We start from the raw sequence: 23,440 nt of genomic DNA, 5'->3' as shown, positions 1-23,440 counted from the left end.
TTTTCTATGGAAGATCAAGATATTCTAGATTCATTCAACCTTCAACATTTAGCAGCACTACATTTCATATATATAGGTGAGATAAACAGAAGGTGGAAAACAGCATGGACTGGTCATAGGATGCGTACAGTTAAATCGTCTCCTTTAATTTTTGATCTGTCCAACTTCAAAACCCAGTAGGCATACAACTTAGTGAAACCGAATTACTAGGGTATGGACTTGAAGGACATATTAAATCGAATAACACAGAAGAAGGGGGCCGACCAACATTTGCCCCAATTAGCCATTTAATCAACGAACAGTCTAGACAGGCATTGAGAGAAGTCAACCGTTCTCATGAAAACTTTGAAATAAATTATTTTTTTAAAGTTTTTGGAAATTATTACAAGAAATTATTTGTTGATAAATTAACACAAGTTAACCTTTAAAATTTCAGCATCGTATAATTTGTAGTAGCCTGTGTTGGCCAGGATGCACTTGGTCAGAACCTTGCTATGAACATTTCTATTTGCATAAACTTTCATACATAATTTTTTTGTTTATATCAAGGATTTGTATAGTATCTTACTATACAAATCCTTGTTTATATCAATCAACTCAAAAGTTGTTTGTTTGCATTTCCATTAAACGAAATCATCCCCTGCCACTATCTATGATGGAAGAAATTTGTCAAAGTTACAACAATTTGTTTACACCAGATGTGTAAAAGTCAAATATCTGAAGGCTGGGTAAAAAGATAGAAACATGCTTGAGACAAGTTAACGCTAAAACGGTAATTTGACCTCACGGTCACGACACACATTCTGGTAATACACTCATGTGCCATACATCTAAAGTCTAGGTCAAAAGACAAACAAGGTGTGGTCTGGACAAGCGTCACTGAAAAGAACGAGAGAGACTAAAACAACATGTCTCTCTTCATCAAATGAAAGACATAATAGAAGTCAAGTTCATAGGGCCAAGTTTTTTTTAGGTTAGGATAAGTGGTGATATAAGCTTACCCCACCTTTGCTTGTGATCTAAAAGCATACTCAAACATTCAAAGTATCTCTTTTTTCAAGTGACTTTTTAACAACTTTAACTAAATCTAATTAATACAAACAATCAAATATAGTTTATGATTAAATAATGTGCTCCCCAACAAATAAGGGCACTTCCATGAGGGGAACTATACACAAACCCTCAATTTGTGTCCATAATGATATGAGGTGACTACATCAGTGACCTGAAGGCATTCAACTGGGTTCAGCAAACCTATTCTAAATAGTGTTAAATTTAAATAGATGCATTTGTTGGCCCTATATTGCATGTAGGTTCTTTTTGTAAAATTTTAAGTCTATTTACCACCATTGAACTCTGGTCTTGAAATTCAATAAGTTCTTCCTCTTTTGTGTTCAAAATGTTGTCGTTCTGCATGTAGATAAGCTTTTTCATATTTGCTCTAACATGCTAGTTTGCCTAAATGTTTGCATGTGTGCTATATTTTTTGTGTGCTTAATTTCAGTTGTGCTTCAGCTTTTGTTTGTTTAGATATGTATTTTAGTAGTGCTTTGCATGATTTTCAATGTGCCTATGCTGTTATATATCCTGTCTGCATGTTTGTGCGTATAGGGAAAACGGTACTATTTATTCTGCCATAGGCGACAATATTAACATTTTCTAAATTTACCACTTTTTAAGATAAAAACCTGGATAAAACAGTTATATGTTGTGTTAGTACTTTATTATTGTGTTTTAAAAATTAAAGCCAAATAGTATCATGACCAACTTCCAACGGAGCTTGTTTATGTTATCCATGCCCACCGTCATTTTGCACCAAATTTATGAAGTCTTTTCTAATAATTCTCTAGAAAATATTTCAATAGGTTTCAAAATTTATATTGTAAATATACACACTGCAGTTATTCATAGATAAATAAAAAATATATTGTACCCTTACATCCAATCACAGCGCTCTTAAGTTGACTTCCTACGCCCTGTCTTGGGTACACAAAAGGCCAACCTAAAGCTGGGAAAATTAAATACTACCGTTTTCCCTTTAAATGTTGTGTTTATGTTATTTTATATTCGATAAAAAGTTCTTAAGAGCTTATGTTTGTATTCTTATATGTAAACCGAATCAAAATAAAACTTTAGTATTCGTATTCGTATTTTCATGGGAAACATGTTCAAGAATATTGTACAGTTCTAAGCGAGATAGCCAAGGTTAATTGTTTAAGAATTTTTTATTAAAACTCTGATAGTTTTAAATTGCTCACCGAGATATATTTGTATTATGATGCATGATATCTCGTATGTGTATCTAAATAAAGTCTTCATAATTTGGGTAAAATTGACATAACATTGGTTTTGCATGTATCTGTATTATTCTATTGTCGATAGAACTTTCAATAAAAATTACCACTTTTTATTTCTAAATAATGAAAGTAAAAGTCAACCTTTCTATTATGTCGATTCATTTGTATACTGTACATACAACCTCTGTGTAACGGAAGGTTGGAGTTTGCATTTCAAAATGCAGTTGACAACAGAAAGTTTGATTTAAAATTTTAAAACATCTAAATAATTAGATTCTTTCATCATTTTTCAATCTTATCTGCTATGGGAAAATTAACTGCGGTGGAAAATGGAATGTTTATGATTTTTTTTAAGCATCAACCCATAGTCAAAGGTACAATATCCACAATAGAAACATAGAGGAACAAGAAAGAAAATATGAAAGTTATTTTCAAATGGCTATTGACAACAGTAAACGCGGACTGAGTTTTTTTTTGAAGAATGATATTTGGAAATCCTTCTAAAAGTTCACTTGCTATGGATTTTTTTTTATCACATTTAAGGTAAAAAAGATTAATTGAAAATTATAACAGGGTATAAGTGTTTTCCGTTTACATCAATGATAACTATTTATAAGATTTATCAATGATACAGCATTTGTACTGATTAATGTAAAAAAAATTATAAATGTTCTTCATTCATGTATATGCTTGTATACCAATTTTGATGTTGATCTGGTGATATAAAATGTAAAATCAAAATTGCAGAGGACACCCAAGCTACTCGAAATTGACAAAGCAGAGTATTATGTTAAAGTACCATCGTATAATGTCAAAGTACCATCATATAATGTCAAAGTCCAATCGTATAATGTCAAAGTACCATCATATAATGTCAAAGTACAATCGTATAATGTCGAAGTACCATCGTATAATGTCAAAGTACCATCATATAATGGAAGTTTTTAACATAAGGCAGTTCCAGCGTTCCATATATACTGCTGTATATTCTTAAAGACCTTGTGTTTTCATTAGATTTTACAGGAGTTGGCATAATAAGTGTTATGATATTCACAATCATTGTTAATGTCCTTAAATCTCCAAATAATTATTATCCTATCAAGATTAATTTATGATAATTATGATGCAACTGATATCTATCGAAATCAATTAGCGAAGTAATATATTTTAAGTCTAACTACTTGCAGTGTATGTTTGCAAGTAAGCCGAAAACTAATCATCAAAAAGCTGGACATTATTTTTTAGATTGATTGGTTGACATTAAAAACAACCAGTCGGTACTCCTTTGGGTAATACGTGTGTATCCTAGTGCCTGAAACGTTTTTAAATTTTACTTTCAGATACATTTATGAAATCCTTTTACTTAATAATGTCCATTTTAGTGAGGGCTTTAATGATATATATATCAAAGTGATCTCGAATTTATGATATTTCTGACACTAGTAATCTAACGTACCATAAAAAGTAAAATCACAAATGAACTCCGAGATAAATTCAACAAGGAAAGTCCCTAACCAAATGGCAAAATCAAAAGCGGTCTCGAAAACCTAACTATACAGCATGATTTTTCATGACAGCTAAATGTTCACGGACTTGTTACCATTCAATACATTATGGTTTTCTTGCATAACGTTCACTTAAAGCAAAATTTTCACGGACAAAAAGGTTTTAAAACACATCACCCCCACTTTTTGGTGGGGTTCGTATTGCTTAGTCTTTATTTTTCTATGTTATGCCTTGTGTACCAGTAATTGTCTGTTTGTCTTTTTCTTTTTGAGCCATGGCGTTGTCAGTTAATTTGATCTATGAGTTATACTGTCCCTGTGGTATCTTTCGCCCCACTTTTGCAGACATATATTTTTGACTCGTATGATTGATTCGTGTTATTAAAGTTATTTAAAATCAAATCAAAAATTAAATTAGACTACTAACCATTGCTAAAAAATCAAATATGAACCTTTACTTCATATGTGCACCCTCTGTTTGATGAGAGGTTCTGGTCATCATGAGAGAATACTTTTTATAACTGTTCTTGTATTCAATTTTGTTTTTTGTAACTTTTTCTGTCAAAATACCGAAAATAATTGAAAAGTTGTATGTTTTTTACTCGATTACTCAAAACTAGATTTTGAAATGAAAAAAACTTGACAATACATGACAGCATACCACAATGCAAGCTACCAATAAAATTGCATCAAATTCAAATCTTGACGATAAAGAAGCCAATAAACGCCTTGAAAAATAAGACGAACAATAAAGATGCTATCAGCTTGTTAATTTGGGTTGTAAAACTACCTAATCATAAAGATTTGGCTATTACGAAAAGTAGTTTCATGATATCAGTAAACCAAATAGCTGTTCTAAACTAATGAGGTCGATGAGTTTAGATTTCTTGGTTAATTAGATTAAATTAACAAACATATTAACTTGATAAGCTTTTAATAAATATAATAGTATTTATTATTTGTTAACAACATAAAATAAAATAAATATGCCGACAACTATTCCACCAATTTTACTAACGTGATATAAGCAACAATCACACACGTCAATTTGACAGATAAACCATTCTAAATGTAATATGTCTGATTGGTTGAGACAGCTCTGTTCTTCCAATACATAAATACTGATTGATGAGACTATATCATATAATCATTGGGAAAAAAATTTGATTGGTAAAAGAATAGCTTGATATTTAAAAAAGCATCTTTCAAATGTATTCACTGTCTACGTCGAAGCCTTTAACATTGTAAATGATTATTCGAGGATATGTAACAGTGAATATTAAGGGAATTAGATCTGAATACATGCAGTTTTGATATTAATTTTGAATTACACTCTTATCAAATCATGTCACACTTTCAAAAAGGATGAATATCTTTGTAGTTAATTCATTGATATGTATTTTTTGTAAAATTTACTATATATTATTTGACAATTCGACAAAAAATCAGATTAGATATAATTTGTGTTAGTTGCTATGTTTTAAGCATGTTTCATTGTCAATTTTGTTTAAAAGCGTTTTATCACTGATTATTTAGATTGGTTGATTTTAAATTGGTAATGGCTCAAAGTTACGGCGTCTGATAATTTAGAAATAGGTTGAATTATTCTGGTAAATGTAATAGCTGGCACTCTTTTTAAATGAAGTGTATTGGAAGTTATTGATGTAAAGAGATGCAAAAAGATACGAATGAAATCATGTAGCAAGACTTAATGCGAAATTTCATTATATTGAACATCATAGGACTATCATGATTTTAGCTCATTGCTGCAGGGATTTTAGCAAATACATAGATTAAAAACATCAAGAAAAAAAGAGGCTTATATAATTTGTTCAAGTCACATTAACCAAATTCGACTTTTCTTTTTAGTTCTTATGTAACATAAATGTTGTGGCATCATGAAGGTGTCAGTAAATAAACTCATCATAGATAACAGGATTAACAATTTGCACGCAAGACGCGCGTTTCCTCTACAAAGGAAAATCAGTGACGCTCTATAATAGTAAAGTTAAAAGGGCCCACAAAGTACAAAGTAAAAATGCATTAAGGACCTACTAGTATACCTTTTTTTCAAATTACAAGACAGTTTACAACATTATGTGTTAATTTGCCAAAATATTGAGATTAGTGTTTTACATGTACTAGTTTATCCAGTGATTTAATTTACTGACGGAATATCATTTTTATCCTGTCAAAGTCTGGACGTTTTAAGAATGTAAACACTACACAAACAAATATAACACATGTTTCAAGTGTCGTTTGACGACAAAGGCACATAGTATAAACATAATATACTGCAACAACATATACAGCACTTAATGGTATTATGAACATATAGATGATATTCATATTGATAACTTATGAAAAATGTTCTTTACTGCTTTCTCATATCAAGCATACTTTGTGATTGATTTACTTTGCTTTCTTTTTATATGAAATCGAATAAAATTCATGATTTGCATACAAAAATTCGAATAATTTGGAAATCTAATGGTCTTTCATCAAACTTTAGCATATTTTGATAACATTGATAATCCAGAGCATGATGTCTTCTGAAAAGAATAAAAGAGGCGTTTGACATAAATGTTATAATGCTTTTAAACATAATATATGTAGGTATATCATTAACTTTTTGCATAATAGTATACGTCATTTATGAAGAGTTGTATGTTTTCGTTACAATTGTAAGATATATTGTCTATTTTTCTGTAACATTCTCGATAATTTGGCTTCAGAAACAAAAGGAACAATCAAGAATTGAAACACACAGAATAAGTCCGAAAAATATTTGTAAACTGTTTGTTGATTATCGTTCGAATGATGTCTTAACAATGAAAATGACAAATTTCGTTGATTTGCGTAAATACGTGTTTTGGCATGCAAAGTCTATTTGACATTCATTTCCACAATTTGTGACTAACATTAAATTTTCCTTAAAGTTAATGAATGACTACTTACTACATGCATTTGTCCATCTTCTATCCATCGTTCAATATTCATTTCTGCTCCAAGAGACTGATTTGTGTGTTGTTCTACCAGCTTTCCGTTATCAACATTAACTAAACTCTGAAACACATCAGTAACAATAATGTTTTTTGTCTTTGTTAGTTTTTTTTGGATTTTTTTTAGTCAGTTTTTTTATGTTTGTGAAGTACTTTTACACTTTGAGCTGCTGGCCTGGGTGATTCCCAATTATTGTCAAAATTAATATTGACCTGTTGTATCTGTTTGGTAGATAGTGAATAGCAATAAGAAACACTTTTAACGATTTACCGTAAACACCTTATCCATACCTTCATTGGAGACCCATCTATATCAGCTGAGTCATAAGGCTGTCCTACGTGGAACTTAAATTCTCTGCCACCAGGAACACCAACCAAGCCAACATTTATTACCCAACCATCGCCATCTTTTCCATATGAAATGGCAGTTTTTGCTGCCTTATAAAGCTCGACTTTATCAGCTGGTAAACCTATAATAGAAAAGGTAATGTTGATGTTATAAAGCTCGACATTACCATTTGATTAGGGTCTTTCCGTTTTGAATTTTCCTCGGAGTTCAGTATTTTTTTTTATTTAACTTTCTATCAGCCGGAAAACCTATGATAGAAAGTTAATGAAGATGTTATGAAGGCCGAATCTTTTTCATAGCTGTGATTTACTGATTGATTTTTGTTGGCTTAACGGCCAGTGCACGGCTTAGAGTTCATGCACATTCAGAAATACCATAGTTGTGTTTATAATTAAACCAAACTCTAAAGTGTACCATATTCAAATATTTTATGGAGTATATAGCTTATGCATCAAACTCTAAAACGTATTTATTTTGGCTAACTTTTGATAGTTATATTTTCTATATCAAAACACTTAATGTTAAGCAACACTTTCTAAAAAGCATGCAGTTCAACTCGGGTAGCAGGCTTTCGAAATTGTAGGCAGTAAGAAATAACGGTCAGAGTCAACTCTCATTCATAACAATCATATCGCCGATTTGTTTCTCTCTATTTGTTTAATACACTGCATACTGACAAAATCAGATCCAAAGTATTATTATTCTTGAATGTCATACAACAACGAAAGCTGGTTGTGAATAAAAAAAAATATGTTGAACATAATGAAGACATGCTTCAAAGAGCGATATTACCTTTTGGAAGTCATTGTTTTGAGAAAGGAAACAAAAAGAAGTATCAGAGATAACGTTTTATAAGCATCAATTATAATATACAAACACACAAATTAGTCATTAGTCCTCAAAAATTGAAATAGTTTAAATTCTATTTGTATTTATGTCGTGCTTTCGCAAAACGAGTATTTAGAATTTCTTTGTATTAGAAATAGTGTGATTTCCGATAAAGTTAGTTGATACAGGGTTCATAATCATTTAATATATCTTTATTCACTCCTTTACATGTAACAATATTCTACATGATTTATAGTACTATTCTATAGTAAACAATCAACTTCCATATGCCAACGTTGAAACATAAAAACATGATTATAAATACCTTACCTCTATGGCTTACCACCATGCATGTTACTACCTTATTGCTGTTATAAATTACTTTAATGTCAATAATTAAGTTTCTGCAATTCATTTGTACTCTAAATGATATTGAATAATTCGCGTACAAAGCCGTAGTACTGCCATAAAGCTTTGTCTTGCGGTTAGACTACTTATAAATGCCTGTCTGATTACATGTCGAGAACCATAACGGCATACCTTTGGGAGGGAAACTCATCAAGTTTACTTACAGAATGTACTTATGAATGTATGTACTGTCTTTGTATCATTGATATTGAAAATGTTCTTAATCTTGCTTCAAATGAAAATAAATATGTTGTGACATAATCTAAGAACTGTTTCTTAGCAGTTGGTTTTGTCTTCTTTTGAAGTAAATTTGTAATTGATATTATTTTTTACGTCTGTACAGAAATATTCTTTTCCGATTGTAAAGCATTGCAACAGTCAAATGAAACAAGAAATGTTATATATTATATAAAGAGATCCTTACTAAAATAAAGTGGTACCAATTTATTTTTTACAAGATCTCCAAGTATCTACATTTTTTAACTAGTAGATGTTTAATTAATATTTCTGTTACGGGTTTGTTTGATGGGCATTGAACTAAGATATGTATATATGAATACACCACATAAGAAGATAAATTGTCTAAATTTATTTGACACAGGATGTGTAAAACTTTGAATATAATGCCAAGATAAAAAAAAAAAAAGCGATTAAAATTTACATTTTGTCTTTGAGGTGAACTATCTTACGGAAATTTTGTCTTTGGATTAATTTCATTTCTTAATGATTGTCTAGGAAAAGAAACATTGAAATGTCATAGACGACCGAATTTTTTCGCTCAAAATGAACTTTAAATATAGTGTACAAAAAAAACTATGAATCAAATTTCTGGCTTCAAGCATTACAGTTACTATTTTCATTTTCAAAATAATTGTTCGATTCGTTATGCATGCCCAGCTCTACAATGTTCGATATGTCTTTATCAGATTTTTTTTTTTTGCATATTTGTGAACTTAATAAGTATATATATAAGAGGGGGGAACAGTCCATTTGCGATGTATATATCCCTTAGGTTGGTTAATCACAAATACGATACAGAATGACAAGATATAAAATCGAAGGAGATGACGCCCTATATAAACACGCATTTGTGTTTCTATTTTGCCACAATCTTTATCGGCATTTTTGATTGTCACTATTGCAAATATGTGTCAGTCCAAAATAAATTGCTATTTGTCAAATTCCTTACATTTATCGACAAATTCTCATAAACAATTTGGACTAATTGACATGGAAAAAATATAAAATTCCAAATTGTCTTTTACAGTTGTGCTTTTATACTGGCATGAAAATACGGATTTTATATTATTAAAATTTGCTGTTACAAAATTTTGGAAATTATTTAAAATTAAGGAATGTATCACCCTCATGCAAAGCTCTGATTTCTTGCCCGGCTTTGGCAATACTTTTTGGTCCTTTTTTGTTTATAGCTGTTCATATTTTTGATAAGCTTTGGGTTTTCAAATATTTTGGCCGCGAGCATCACTGAATGGACATTGCGGATTGTCGAAATGCAGAAAAATGTGTAGTTTATATTATTACACTGCAAATACTCCCTTTATTAATGTGTCTTCCTACTTTAAAACATTTTCGTATTAACAAGCATTTAATTTTAATTCCAAATAACACAGCATCTTCAATAGAATTCCTTGTTATGTTTTAACTGGTTAAAGTTAAGAAAATAACAGAGCAGACAGACAAGTTCTTTTAGAATTAGAATTAACCAAATTAGATAATGATGAAGCCAATCATTACATAATATTTGATGCTGTAATCAGAATGTGCATTTGATGAATTCTTGTTATGTAACAGCAAATATTGATACACTACATTATATAGATGACTGAGATAGTTATGCATTGTTGTCTATAATACTCTGTCTATAAAGTACCTTGATATTATGAGTAAGTTGATAGACACTACACTAAAGATATATATATCAACCAAACATGCTGCGCGTATAAAACAATGTGGAACAAATCCAGGTAAAAGTTTGGTTACATTGTTTTCTATTTCAGTTACTGAACGGCATGTAAGAGGTACATCATTTATAAGATTCTTTGGGTAGCTATTTTGTGATATAACACAAATTGTGAATTAGATTTAAGTATTAAGTATCAATAAAAGTTGTATTAACTATTTTATGACAAATTGCTATCAAGTAGTCTGGTTCTCAGATTAATTATTTTACAATGACTTAAGTGAAATGTAAATGTTTATTACTTAAAACCCATTAGTTTTCCTTAAAATTATCTAATAAGTGCCTGAAAAGTGCGAAAAATACATATATTTTGAGTAAAGAATTTGAAAAGAAGTTGGCCTACATAGTTTGCATACTGCAGAAGATTAGCATGTCAATGATTGACATAAGTGCAAACGTATATACATGCATCAAGAATTAAAAAAAACCGTACAATTCTGTTGAAGCTAAATTAAGATATAAAATTAGATGATTTTAAAACTAAAGGTAAATGGGTAGAAAAAAAATAGCTACCGAGTTTTTACCACTTTTTGAAGAATCCACAAGTACAAAGAACGTCATTTATGAATGCATCTAAGTACAAGGATGTATTTCATTTTGAAGTGTCAACTCTCCAAATAAGGAATTTTAAAAGCTCAAGTCTGTTCTGGATTTTCTTCAAAACAAATAAGCATAAAAATGTGCAGTTTGTTATCAATTTATCGTCAAGAGCAATGTATAGGACTGGTAGATGGATACATGTAAAATTGTTTAAAACTATATGATAACACTTTTGAAAAAAAAACTCTCAGATCTTGCTTGTATTTCAATAAGCTTAAAATACGTGGGAAGATAACTGGTTTGGAAGAAGTATAATATAAACTTGGTCTACGTCAAAAGTCTGCATATACCATTAGTATTTACAAATAGAGCCGTTGAGTAATACCTTGCAATGCGATATGTCTACCAGATGTAATGCACATCTAAACAAACAGATACTTCCAGTATTGTTTTTTCACAAACTGATTCCCGAAAATAGTTAAGAGTATTTATTTTACCCATCGTCTGTTGCGGTTAACCAAACGGAACGTGCCGAGCTGTCAATCACACTGATGTATATTTATATGACGCGGTTAAGCAGACGTTCGTTATACTGAATAGAACACAGATTCAACCACCAGGAGTCAAAGCATTCTGATATGTTCTTATAAAAGCTAACGAAAAGTATAAACAACGGTCTACAGACATCAATTGATCCAGCATTTATCTATGATATAATTTATTTGGACGAGTGTTGACAATTTGAGTTTGATTTTGTTTTTATAATTTACCATTTCGCACTATTCTTATAACGTTAAATTGTGTAATCATTAGCTCAATATGTTCCCTTTCTCGGTTATTAGTTGCTGATGCAAAGAAAAAGAGAAACGTTCTACCAACAGAATAAAAACTGAAGCGACGATATGTTCAACATGGCACTCAGTTTAAAGCATTGCCTGTAATAAAAGTCTGCATTATTGATAAGAGTGATGTTTATCCTACAGAAAGAATATTAAGCCTACATACAGGCGATTTGCTTTCTTCCTGTATGATACGCATATACATGTAGTGCGATTTGCAAATAAAATTTAACATTTTTTCTTCTTACAGTTATAAGTCCTTAAGGAAATTGTGAAGAAGGGCTGCATTTGTCTTTTTTTAATAACTTTTCTTTCACTGCAAAAAGGAAGTTTGGTATTCCAACTTTATGCCTCTTACCTTCGAATACCAACATTGGAGAAAAGCCTGATTTATGATTAAAAGTCTTCTATGTGCCTTGTTTAATATACATTAAGAGTTTTATTTTATCGTCTGAGTTCATTTTTCACTTGGACGCATATACGTAACAACCATCTGTGTAACAAGAAGTAGAGACCCTAATTATTTCTATCATTATCACATTTTATCTGTTTTATCATTTTTATCTGTTTAATTATATGGTTATATCAATCTCCAGCAGTCTGACTGTACGTTAAACTTCATCAGATTGTCAAAATCAAACTAATTTGTCTTGAAGTGGTTACAAGTATGTGAATCAAAATTTCGATGAATTTAACAGATATATGTAAGTAACCTTACTATCTCACTTGCTTATTTTTTTAAAAGCATAAATTGAAATGAAAGTATTTGTAAAATGTAAAGAAGAGTGCACAAGTGAACTTGAAACAAGGGAAAATGTCGACAATCTATGATGGTCTGGTCTAGCCCGAAAAATAGTATTCCATTTTATCCTAGATCGTATCATTCAAACTGTTTTTTAAATTTTAGGCGAAAAATATTGAATTATTATAGAAACCTGTTGCATCCTTCTATTGTTTAAAGTTTATTAGTTTTTAACACTATCATTATAATCATCGTACCGAAATAGGTGAGTACAAATTAAATTATAGTTCAGGTTATGGCAATAGAGAAATGGTTTTATATTTTTTAATTCATTTTCGTTAAAAAAAAATCACTTAAAAACATGGATAACATTTAGACTCTTTTGAGGTTCGTCCCTTTTTTTTTTAACTCACAAATAACCCGAACAATCGATATCTTCAAATAAAAAAGGTGGGAAAAAACAACGTTGTTTGTAAATATCTAAATATGAAAGCAATACATTGATCTAAAACAAATCCACAGAAGTTTTGTTATGTTCAAAGCGAGGTTCAAAGCCACTTTCAATTTTCAGAATTATTTAACTAGCCTTGAGTTTTCTCTGGGTTCTATGCCAATATCTTTTAGATATTAGTTTGCAGTATCGTCAATATAAATGTATTTTTTTCTAGAAAGTTACTTTCAGAACACTGTTTATCATATGCAATTAATTTTAAAACCCTTCAAGATGTCATCATTATAAATGTTTGCACAAAACTGATTTAATCAAACAAACATTATATCATCATGGTATCTCAGTGGTCTGTCTAATATAAAGCCGCCTGAAATATGTTTTGACTACAGAAAAATTGAAATTGATGGTCGATGCGAAAGCTAATCTCTAATAATTGTTGAAATTTATTTCTGAGGCAATCGCTTTAATCAATACCACTTACGTTATAAAGTTAGCCAATAAATAGTTCTAACAATTACTAATAGCAATAATTTGAGATTAGATATTATAGCTATATCAAAATGGTTTTTTTATAGGACATAAACATTAATATGTCTGTTCACTATAAGTATTCCTTATTGGCCAGCATTCATAAAGCCTTTGCATCCCAATTTTTCTAAATAAAAATTGCTTATATCGCACGATTTAAAAAATATTTTTTTTACACTTTCACCTTTAAAAAACCACAAAAAATAAAACAATTTTGTTTCAAAATTATTACACACTATTATAAGTTATATGGTTCGCTACTGACCCCCTACGTATCCATAGAGGGTTAGTAAAAATCAACGTCCCATTCATAAACTTTACAAAATTCCTTTAGATGTATCTAAAAAAATCGATAATGAAGTTTTTGAATTGGGATAGGGAATCAAAGATAGGGAATTAAAGAGTGCTCGATATTACTGATAACAAATCAAAACTCTTTACTTGCTTATATAATATCTTGCTATCCCACGCTCAAATATCGGTGGTTGAACGTTTAAGCAGATTCAATAATACAATATCACAATCAGTCCAAAAACTATACCATCCTATACAATGTCCAAATTACACTTGCACCTAATTACATTGTAAACAAAAAAGTCAAAAGAAAGAAAATATTGATTAAACTATGAATGGACGAATTGATATTGTTCAGAAAAATTCCAGCAGCAATTAATATATTTTTAAAACAACAAAATGTATCAGTTAGTCTGTTAAGCCGAAAAGAAATACTTGAGTGACGATTTCTACACTTATTAGATTTAGTGATGACATAAAAAAAATAAACAAGATGAATATGAAAAACATTTTATACTTGATTTATATTTCCAATGTTAATTCCTATATTTGTTTGATCATATTTAACTAAAGTTCGGAACGGTTGATGACAACCATCCGAGGTAAAATGAGCAATATAATATGTAAATACAAAAGGCAGATTTTTCTTTTGACAAAGACATCAAAATTCTGTATATAAAATACATATTGAGATTGTTTCTTGTATAAGCGTATTCATTCTGAATGTACCAGATGGATTATTTCTAACAATCTGTCCCGAAGTACGACGAATCTTAAGGTTCTATTTGTAGCTAACAAAAATTAAATCACCTTCTGGTAGAAATTGTATTTTTATAGGGATAAAGGTATCTGAATTGTGCATTTTTTCATATCGAAATAGACATAGAAATGACCATTCAAACAATTAAAAGTCAAACAATCGGTCTCTAAAGTTATGATAAATATAATCTATTTTATTTTGCGACTTTGTATCCGTATTGTTTTATTTCAATTGTAGTTTCGGTCCTATTCTTTAACAACAGCAATATTATTTCTAAATGCAGCCTCCAACAATAAACTAATATAGATTTCTTAATAGATGAAACTTTAGATATCCATACTATTAATGTTTTTCTTGCTGAGTTTAGAAACTTTATTGAAAATTAATATCATGAAAAGGGCAACTAGCGTCATTTTGGGAAATATATTAGTTTTACAATTAAAAATTCATGAGGGAAGATAATTTTGGTTGTATTTTGAAAGAGCAAATCGAATTTTTGTATTTGTTACATATAATGAGAATACCAAACAATGTCAGTAATTGTGGATACAAATTTGGGAAATATGTAGAAATATGTAGAAATATGAAAGTTCAAACACTGGGATACTTTTAATAATAATCGTAATTTGCACAATACTGCATTCACTAATTCTTTTTTTTTTATTACGAGAAAATATTATTTCCAAAGCAAACATGCTGATTAATCCAATTAATCATAGTCTAGACAGAATTTTAAAAATCCCGACTCGCGTAAAAAAAATCTTGATTCGTAAACTATTACAAGATATGGAGAATGACAATAAGCCATGCAAACAATAGTATGAGCTTAACGTAAATATTCCAAGGCACTTAATACACAATTCGATAATTTTCATTCCTGTTTTTTCTAAAGCAGGATGCAAGTATATTGAGCGAAAAAAAAAAAAAAAAAATGATATTCAACGTCGTGCTTTTTAAAATTTGCCTTAGTCTAAATGATTTTAACCTCACTGATGAATCTTTGTATCTACGAAACGCGCTTCTGGATTACATATTTTAATCATGGTATATTAGATGAGTTTTTTTTTGCAAAATAGTGCTCAAATAACATCTCTAAAAACTTTAATGTTAATCTGAACATGAATGAACATTTTCTTACTAACATTTCTTTATAGTTAAGTCATTAACTTTTAATATACTAAAGTAAACAAATGTAACATGTTTTCATACTGTTACATAAATTTAATAATAAGGAGATGTGGTAAGATTGCAATCGGACAGCTATCCATCAAAGGACTAAAGGACAAGGACATGTACAGGTTACCAAGTTGCCTTCAACAATGAACGAAATACATGACGTATAGTTTTCATCGACTAGATGTGATGCAAAACAACAACAGAAACAAGCTATAGACACGAAACAAAAACAATTATGAGTAGACAACTAGCGACAAGCATTGGAAAACAGGGCTTTGGATTGAACAGACATACACAGAATGTAGCAGAAGAAATGATGTTTTTAGGCTTAGAGTGAAATTTTGTCCGCCAAAGCATTAGCTACACTGAGACCGTGAACAAAGAGTGTGATTAAAGTGGGCAGGATAAGAACATCATACAACTTTACTGTCTTCTTGTGTTGTGGTTTTTGTCGTTGTGTTGCTGTCTAATTGACACACATACTCTTTTAAATCTATATTCATAAGACTTTTGAATATAAAACATTTTCCTTTTTAAAAAGCTTAAGATCAGTGACATAATACTACACAATAAAATGAACTCACGTTCATGGATCTACAATTTGTCGATTCTCATATCTTGACATTGCACCAGGTCATGTTTTACTGACTGTTTTGACGTATTTACACTAAATACATTGGATGTTGGATGTACTGAGTGATAATTTAGTCTTAGATGTATGATTTTTGTATTAGTTGTTATTAGCTTTGGACTAGCTGTCAGTAACTGCGAGTACTCTCAGATATGTACTTAATGTCTTTTTGTTGTTGGGATGTACATGTACCCGGCCACGTCCACTCTGTGTTATTGTAATATGGGTTTCTATCTGTACCCATCTGAAGTCTTTTTCAACTGATTTTTATAGTTCGTTTTTACATTGTACTGTAACACTACTGTCCCAGGTTAGGGGAGGGTTGGGAACCAGGTAGCATGTTTAAACCCGCACATTCTATTGTTTGTTGCTGTGTTACATATATGTTTCTCGTTAATGTTTTTGTACATACATTACGTCGCTTGTTTTCTCGTTTGCATTGCTTTACATTTATGATTTCGGGATCTTTCATAGTTGACTATGCGGTATGGGCTTTGCTCATTGTTGAAGACCGTACGGTGACCTATAGCTGTAAATTTCTGTGTCATTAGTCATTTGTCTCATTGGCAATCATACCACATCTTTTTTATATTAACATACATTACAGGGATACATAGCAGAGTTGAATCGTAACTGAATCTACAAATGTAGTTTATGATAGTCCTTCTGTCTTTGAGTCCGGTTGATTAGATATATAGTTTGTCAGTGACAGAAGTGTAAGCCTTATTTCTTTTACTGATCGCATATCAATAAACATCTCGTTTAGCAAGTTAATGGTGCGTGAAGAAATTTGTCCTCAGATTGTAAAACTACCATCTGTTGCATCATATACAAACGGTTGTGGTTGTTACAATCCGATTTTAAAATACATAATTCATGTATCTATATCGCGTATAAATAATTCATAATTTCTAAGAGAATGAATTTATCTTGTTTTCCTTAGTTATAAAACAGCCTAAAATCGTCGTACTTTGAGAACATGTTGTTAAAAATAAACCATCTGTTGCAGTTAAAATGAATATGTTTATATCGGATAAAGTCTGAATATAAATTTTACAAAATTTTGATATTTTTGTGAAATAAACGAATAACCTATTACAGAGACATATGATAATTGTAATATATATCTCTGCCTATTATAAGCATAAGCTTATATATATTAACCTTAAATGGTCGTTTTATGAAGTACCTTTATATAGATATGGGTTTGAGAGATTTTTGGTCTTAAATGTTCCAGATGAAAGAATTTTAAGAGATGCGTGTCATTTGAACTAAAACGTTTATATCCGCCCAATATCTTATTTAATATATCACATTTAAAATAAAGACAACAGTCGATTATTGATTTGGAGTAATGCATGGTCACTGACTTCATCGTTCGAATATCTGAATATTTATCATAAATTTTAAATGGTTGCACATTTATACATATTTTCTTTCTCTCCTTTCTGTGAATTTAAGGATAATGCTAGCTCACGGCCGACACTCGGCTAACCGAGAGATTGGTCGGTTAATCTATATTGAGTATGCGGCTATATCGGCGGTTGGTCTGTTAATCGGGTTGGCTAAAGTCTGTTAATCAGGTGTTATCGAGAAAATCATTGAAAGTTCAGCATGTTTCATTGTATAACTTTCTAAATATACTTTCATCATAAAAAGTTTTCATGTCTAACAAAACAATTCAATGGACTGAATTTAGTGGTGTAATTATTATTTTTCTAGCTTCGATGTACGATCTATAAAATGAAAAGGCGGGTTACTCATCATTAAATTTATACACATTTTACACACATAAAATGTACACAAAATGACACATTGGTTAAATTTACTTGCATTCAATATTTCTAACATCGAAAAAAAGAAAGGCATTATGTTTGTTAACCATATTGATATCATTGTGTGAAAAATCTACACGAAAATCTGTATTTTGGTGACATAAATCTATCTTTATTTAAAACCTGGTCTGTTAATGGGTCGGATGTATAAAACCCGGTCTGTTAATTGGTCTGTTAAGAGTTATGAATGGCGCTATATCTGATCAAATGAGTAGGCTCAAGACGAGCGACTAAAATATACGAAAACAACACATGAGCAATGAAACATAACATATACGGAAACAACACATGAAATTGAAAATTGATAAAAATGGTTTCAAAAAGTGTAATATTAAAGTAATATTAATTTCATCCAAGAATGATCGCATATATCATGTTGATTCTGTTTAATTGTCATGAATGACACAAATTTGTCATCTACATTGGTAACCAGTATATAAATCAGAGATAGTAACTAAACATCAGTAAGTAAAATATATTGGGATGACAAAATATGAAAAATAAAGAAAGAATAATGAGTAAGATAAATAAGATGTAGAAAAAAATGACATAACAATTTAAAGAATACAGAAATAAACAATACCCCCAATCCGGACCCTCATGGTATACACAAGAATCTGGATGGAAACGCGGAATAAAGAATAATATATAAGGACAGAAAAGAGTGATACATTGCTAAAACCGAGAGAAAAATAACACTTGTTTAAGAATACAAACATGAAAAACCGATGGCTGTTGAAACAGTAACGGATTGCGATGTACTTATATTGGTGACAAATTCTAGAAGTTTAGATGCGGACAACTATGGTGGCAGGTTAATGCCATTTTTCGTTTTAGCGCTTTAGCGTTTTCGCCTTACATATTCTATATAACGAAAACGCGAAAACGCGAAACCGATTTCTCGTTTTCGACTTCTCGTTTTCGACTTCGCGTTTTCGCCCTATAGAATATGAAAGGGGAAATCGCGAAAACGCGAAATGGACTTCACCGGCCAACATAGACAACTGTATTTCTCCGCTGCACTTATGTAGAAAGGAACTAAACCGAATAAAATGAATTGAAACTTAAAATAACCAAATGTAGCTGCATTCGCCCCTTTCCGTTTACTTCTTTAGAGTGATTTGTAAACAACATATGATTAAGTAATAGAAGAAAAGAACCAATTGGATGATGATGACGAATTGGGGTTTAACGTCCAGTGACAAATATCAAGCTCATATGTGAACGAGAACACGTTATATGTACCCTGTGTTGTATTAGAAAGACACTTTCAGTCGGAATTGAGAACGTGCTACTTCGAACAGACACAAAAATTAAGGCTAATTGAAAACGTCAATAAAAAATTCATGCATATTCCAGAGGCCAATCCATATCACGCTATATTGAAGTGACACACCCTTCAATAAAATGCAAAGAAAGTCAAAATAAAAATGCTCTTTCTAGGATACTGGGCACCGTATTGTCATTTTTGTTTACTCAGGAACATCTCATTCTTAAATTTTTCAAGGGGAAAATATAAAGGTAGCAAAATTATTGTCGTGGCTAAATAACTCTTAACTGACACAATTTCAATTGTCCAACCCATTAACAGACTTTATTCCCATAATTTTCACTAAAACGTGGTATTATTCACGTTATTTTACAATTATGAAATATTTACTCATGTCAATTTATTTTTTAGAACCACAGTACTATTTTTTGTCCTTTAAGTGATATCTAAATTTGTTTGTTTCGCCTTTTATGAAAAAAATTGCTATGCGTATAAGCATAAATACTACATACTTGCGCGACGCCTTTTAGTTTTACTGAAAACTGCGCAGACTAAGAAATGTTCTTACAAGTGCAAAATGTTCTATGATAGATATCATTTTGTCAGACACTTTTCTTTTTTTGATTTGGTTCTTATAACATGCCAAAAATCTGTATATTTAATAGAGTTTGGCATTAAATTAAGCGTTTTACTCTTAACAGACGTATAACCAACCCGATTAACAGACCAATCGCCCATATAGCCGCATACTCAATATAGATTAACCGACCAATCTCTCGGTTAGCCGAGTGTCGGCCGTGTAGCTCTTATTTTCCATTATACTTGAAAAGCCCCTGTATGAAATTTGACTCATACGTATAATGCACCCATTGAGTTGTTAGTATTTATTAGATTCGAATATATAACAACGACATCACAAATTTTTCCAATTGTATTTTTATTTTTTATATTATATTTTTTGGTATAACGTTCGATCGATTGCATTACATAATCTCAGACAGCATAAAACTGAAATTCCATACGAACAAGTCCAGATCAATAAAAAGATAGCAAAAATCTTAACATTCTGAAAGGGACAAACTCTTTTGAAAGCATAAATCAACGATTAATAATAATTTGTTTTTACAAAGATCGACTCGACATATCAATTATACACTCAACTCAACTGCTTGATAAACACAAATCAATGTAAAAGAAGTTTGATTAAATTAGTAAATTAATTTATTACTTGTAATATAAACGATTTTATGTTTCTAGAAGTGCTTGTCAATTAATAATACAATATAAGTTAACTTTTACATAATTTCATTTATTCATAAAAACAAGCTCTATAAAAAGTAACACATGTATATATATATATTTAGATACCAATATTGAAACAAACTAGATGAAAAAACATAACACAACGCGTTGATAACCTTTCATCAGGTGCGATTGCTGCGATATGATGCATTCTAATAAAGTGATAATGGTAAACATCACATCATACACAAGGCAGAACTATTAGTTTTTCAAACAAATTCAATTGGAAGATGTCCCTAACACTGACAAAAGTTTCCCCGAGCAATAGAAGTATGTAAACAGCACACATATCAAATCGCAACTGCAATACAAATAAATAGCATCGAACATATTTTGGGATTTATTTTGTTTTTCTCTTATATATAAAAGTTATATTTAACTTACCTAAGGCACTAGCCATTTCATCAAAACCTTCTTAGAAAAGTTATATTTAACTTACCTAAGGCACTAGCCATTTCATCAAAACCTTCTTAGAAAAGTTATATTTAACTTACCTAAGGCACTAGCCATTTCATCGAAACCTTCTTATAAAAGCTATATTTAACTTACCTATAAGGTACTAGCCATTTCATCCAAACCTTCTTATAAAAGTTATATTTAAGTTACCTAAGGCACTAGCCATTTCATCGAAACCTTCTTATAAAAGTTATATTTAACTTACCTAAGGTACTAGCCATTTCATCCAAACCTTCTTATAAAAGTTATATTTAACTTACCTAAAGCACTAGCCATTTCATCAAAACCTTCTTTGGATTGCTCCTGCCAGCTTCCAACAAACGCATCTAATCCAGTCATCACGGAATGGCGAAGGAACCAACACTCTTTCACAATATAAGAAATAAGATTTTATTTTATCAAGATAAAGTTTCAGGTATTCACTGAACTACTATAGTCCCTTTCCCCTGCCAGAAGCACGTGCAGGTTATTAGTCTTTTATATTGATATGCTTTCTGATGGCTCTGTTGAGAAATTGAAATTAACTGAAAGCTCTGTGAAATCTCAATATCAGTAGCTTATATATATAGCACAGGTCTACAGAAGGCAAACCCACGTTGTCTGCTCTGGGGGTCGGCAAGTACGCAATTTCTCAATAAATTCAGATCATATTTTGTCGATTTTATTACGCTTCTTATTTTTAACTGCATCGGTAATACATGTTCATTGTACTCCAATCAATTTCACTGAAAGACCACGGGAGATGTGTTTAGACAACACTTTTAATTATTGTTTTACTCTATACGATCAGACAGAAAACATTTATCATGAAACATCTGATGCTATGTTAACTGGCGAATTATTATATGAATATTGTGTGTTGTAGAAATTGATTAGTTTTCATTCATCGGTTGTAAATAGCAACGTTTCCATGCACGATTTCACATGCAGAATACTCTTCGGTCTTTAGTTTAGTGAACAAAGTAATGTTAAGTACTATAGATTTTATCAATCAATAAATGAAACATTTGTTTTACTACTAAAATGCTCGTAATGGTAAAAATCTAAGTACGTATAGAGGTGTGCATATTAAGAAAATCTGGAGTGCAAATTTATAGAATGAATATAGCTGAAGACCGGAAGTTGAAAACTTGAAGCTTACCTCAATTAAAAAATATTCTGTTTTGATATAAAGAATAAATTTATTGACCGATATAAAGATTTGTGCATGTAGCTTGAAATTAAAAGAAACAAAGTTTAACAATAATTCAATAATTCATTTACATGTACACTTATATCCAAGTATGAATTAAATTTTCTTTCGGTGCACGTGCACTCTATAAATACAAAAAAGGATATGGCACATGATTGCAAATGAGACAACAAACAATAAAGATTGTAAGTTTGCTTGCGTATTTTTGCTGGGAGCGTAGCAAGATCGCGGTATAAACGTGCTATGATCGTAGTATGATCGTGGTAAATATACTCATCATAGATACCAGGTCTAAATTTAGTATATACGCCAGACGCGCGTTTCGTCTAAAAAAGACTCATCAGTGACGCTCGAATCAAAAAAAGTTAAAAAGGCCAAATAAAGTACGAAGTTGAAGAGCATTGAGGACCAAAATTCCTAAAAAGCCAAATACGTAAGAGCGTGCTATAAACGCAGTAGAAGCGTGGTAAGATCGTGTTGCAATCGGATAAATTGTGGTATGGTCGTAGTGAAGACGTGATGGGCGTAGAAATATCATGATAATCATAGTGAGGTCGCAGAATAAGCGTGGTGAGAACGTGGTATAATCCTAGTGAGATCGTTGTAGAAGCGTAATGAGGACGTAGTAGCAACGTGATTGAAACGAAAATTTACATTTTCATGCCGCTCATCTGCAAGCTCACCACGATCTAAATTTATTTTAGATCGCGGTTATCGTGGTGCAGTCGTGGTCTAGTGGGACTGAGGCTTAAAACGTGTGTGTGTTTTCTGTAAAATTAGTGTCACCAGTTGCCATAAAATGCTTAATTTTCATTAAATATCCTTCGTTAAATTTTTATTTCATTATGTATGTTACAGTTATCTTAAAAAAATATCTTAATTTTAATGATAAATTTTAAATTAAAATAAATGAAACAATATATTTTTAATAATCTTAAACATGTAGATTAGTTGACCATGTGTATAAAGACAAATATTTTCCTTGAAACTTGAATATTTGTTAAGTTCGATTTTTGTACTAAGAGACATGAAGCTTCCAGGGTGTATCACTGCG

The 23,440-nt window shown here is 30.8% G+C and overlaps 2 protein-coding genes across 5 annotated transcripts in view; one reads left to right on the top strand and one right to left on the bottom strand.

Annotated features, from left to right (window-relative positions):
• Window positions 1–4,719: 4,719 nt before the first annotated feature.
• Window positions 4,720–22,020, bottom strand: LOC143064528 (fatty acid-binding protein, liver-like). Its single transcript, XM_076237410.1, has 4 exons — window positions 21,455–22,020; window positions 7,096–7,274; window positions 6,761–6,868; window positions 4,720–6,354 (listed from the first exon to the last, which is right to left on the bottom strand). Exons 1-4 carry the CDS (start codon window positions 21,531–21,533, stop codon window positions 6,304–6,306), a joined length of 417 nt encoding a protein of 138 aa, XP_076093525.1. The 5' UTR covers window positions 21,534–22,020; the 3' UTR covers window positions 4,720–6,303.
• LOC143064526 (ubiquitin-associated domain-containing protein 1-like) overlaps window positions 8,490–23,440 on the top strand; it is a 44,826-nt gene continuing 29,875 nt past the window's right edge. For 2 of the 4 annotated variants that reach the window (XM_076237407.1, XM_076237406.1), the window contains exon 1: window positions 8,490–8,570. In XM_076237407.1, the coding sequence (XP_076093522.1) occupies window positions 8,498–8,570 (73 nt within the window). In that variant the 5' untranslated portion in view covers window positions 8,490–8,497. Of the gene's footprint in view, window positions 8,571–12,362; window positions 12,454–23,440 lie in introns of those variants that run through there. The other 2 variants (XM_076237409.1, XM_076237408.1) reach the window with 2 other exon arrangements.

This window comes from Mytilus galloprovincialis, chromosome 2 (genome assembly GCF_965363235.1).
Source record: "Mytilus galloprovincialis chromosome 2, xbMytGall1.hap1.1, whole genome shotgun sequence".
NCBI lineage: Eukaryota > Metazoa > Mollusca > Bivalvia > Mytilida > Mytilidae > Mytilus > Mytilus galloprovincialis.
The sequence above is the reverse complement of the archived record's forward strand: the minus strand, read 5'-3'. Positions and strand labels throughout refer to the sequence as shown.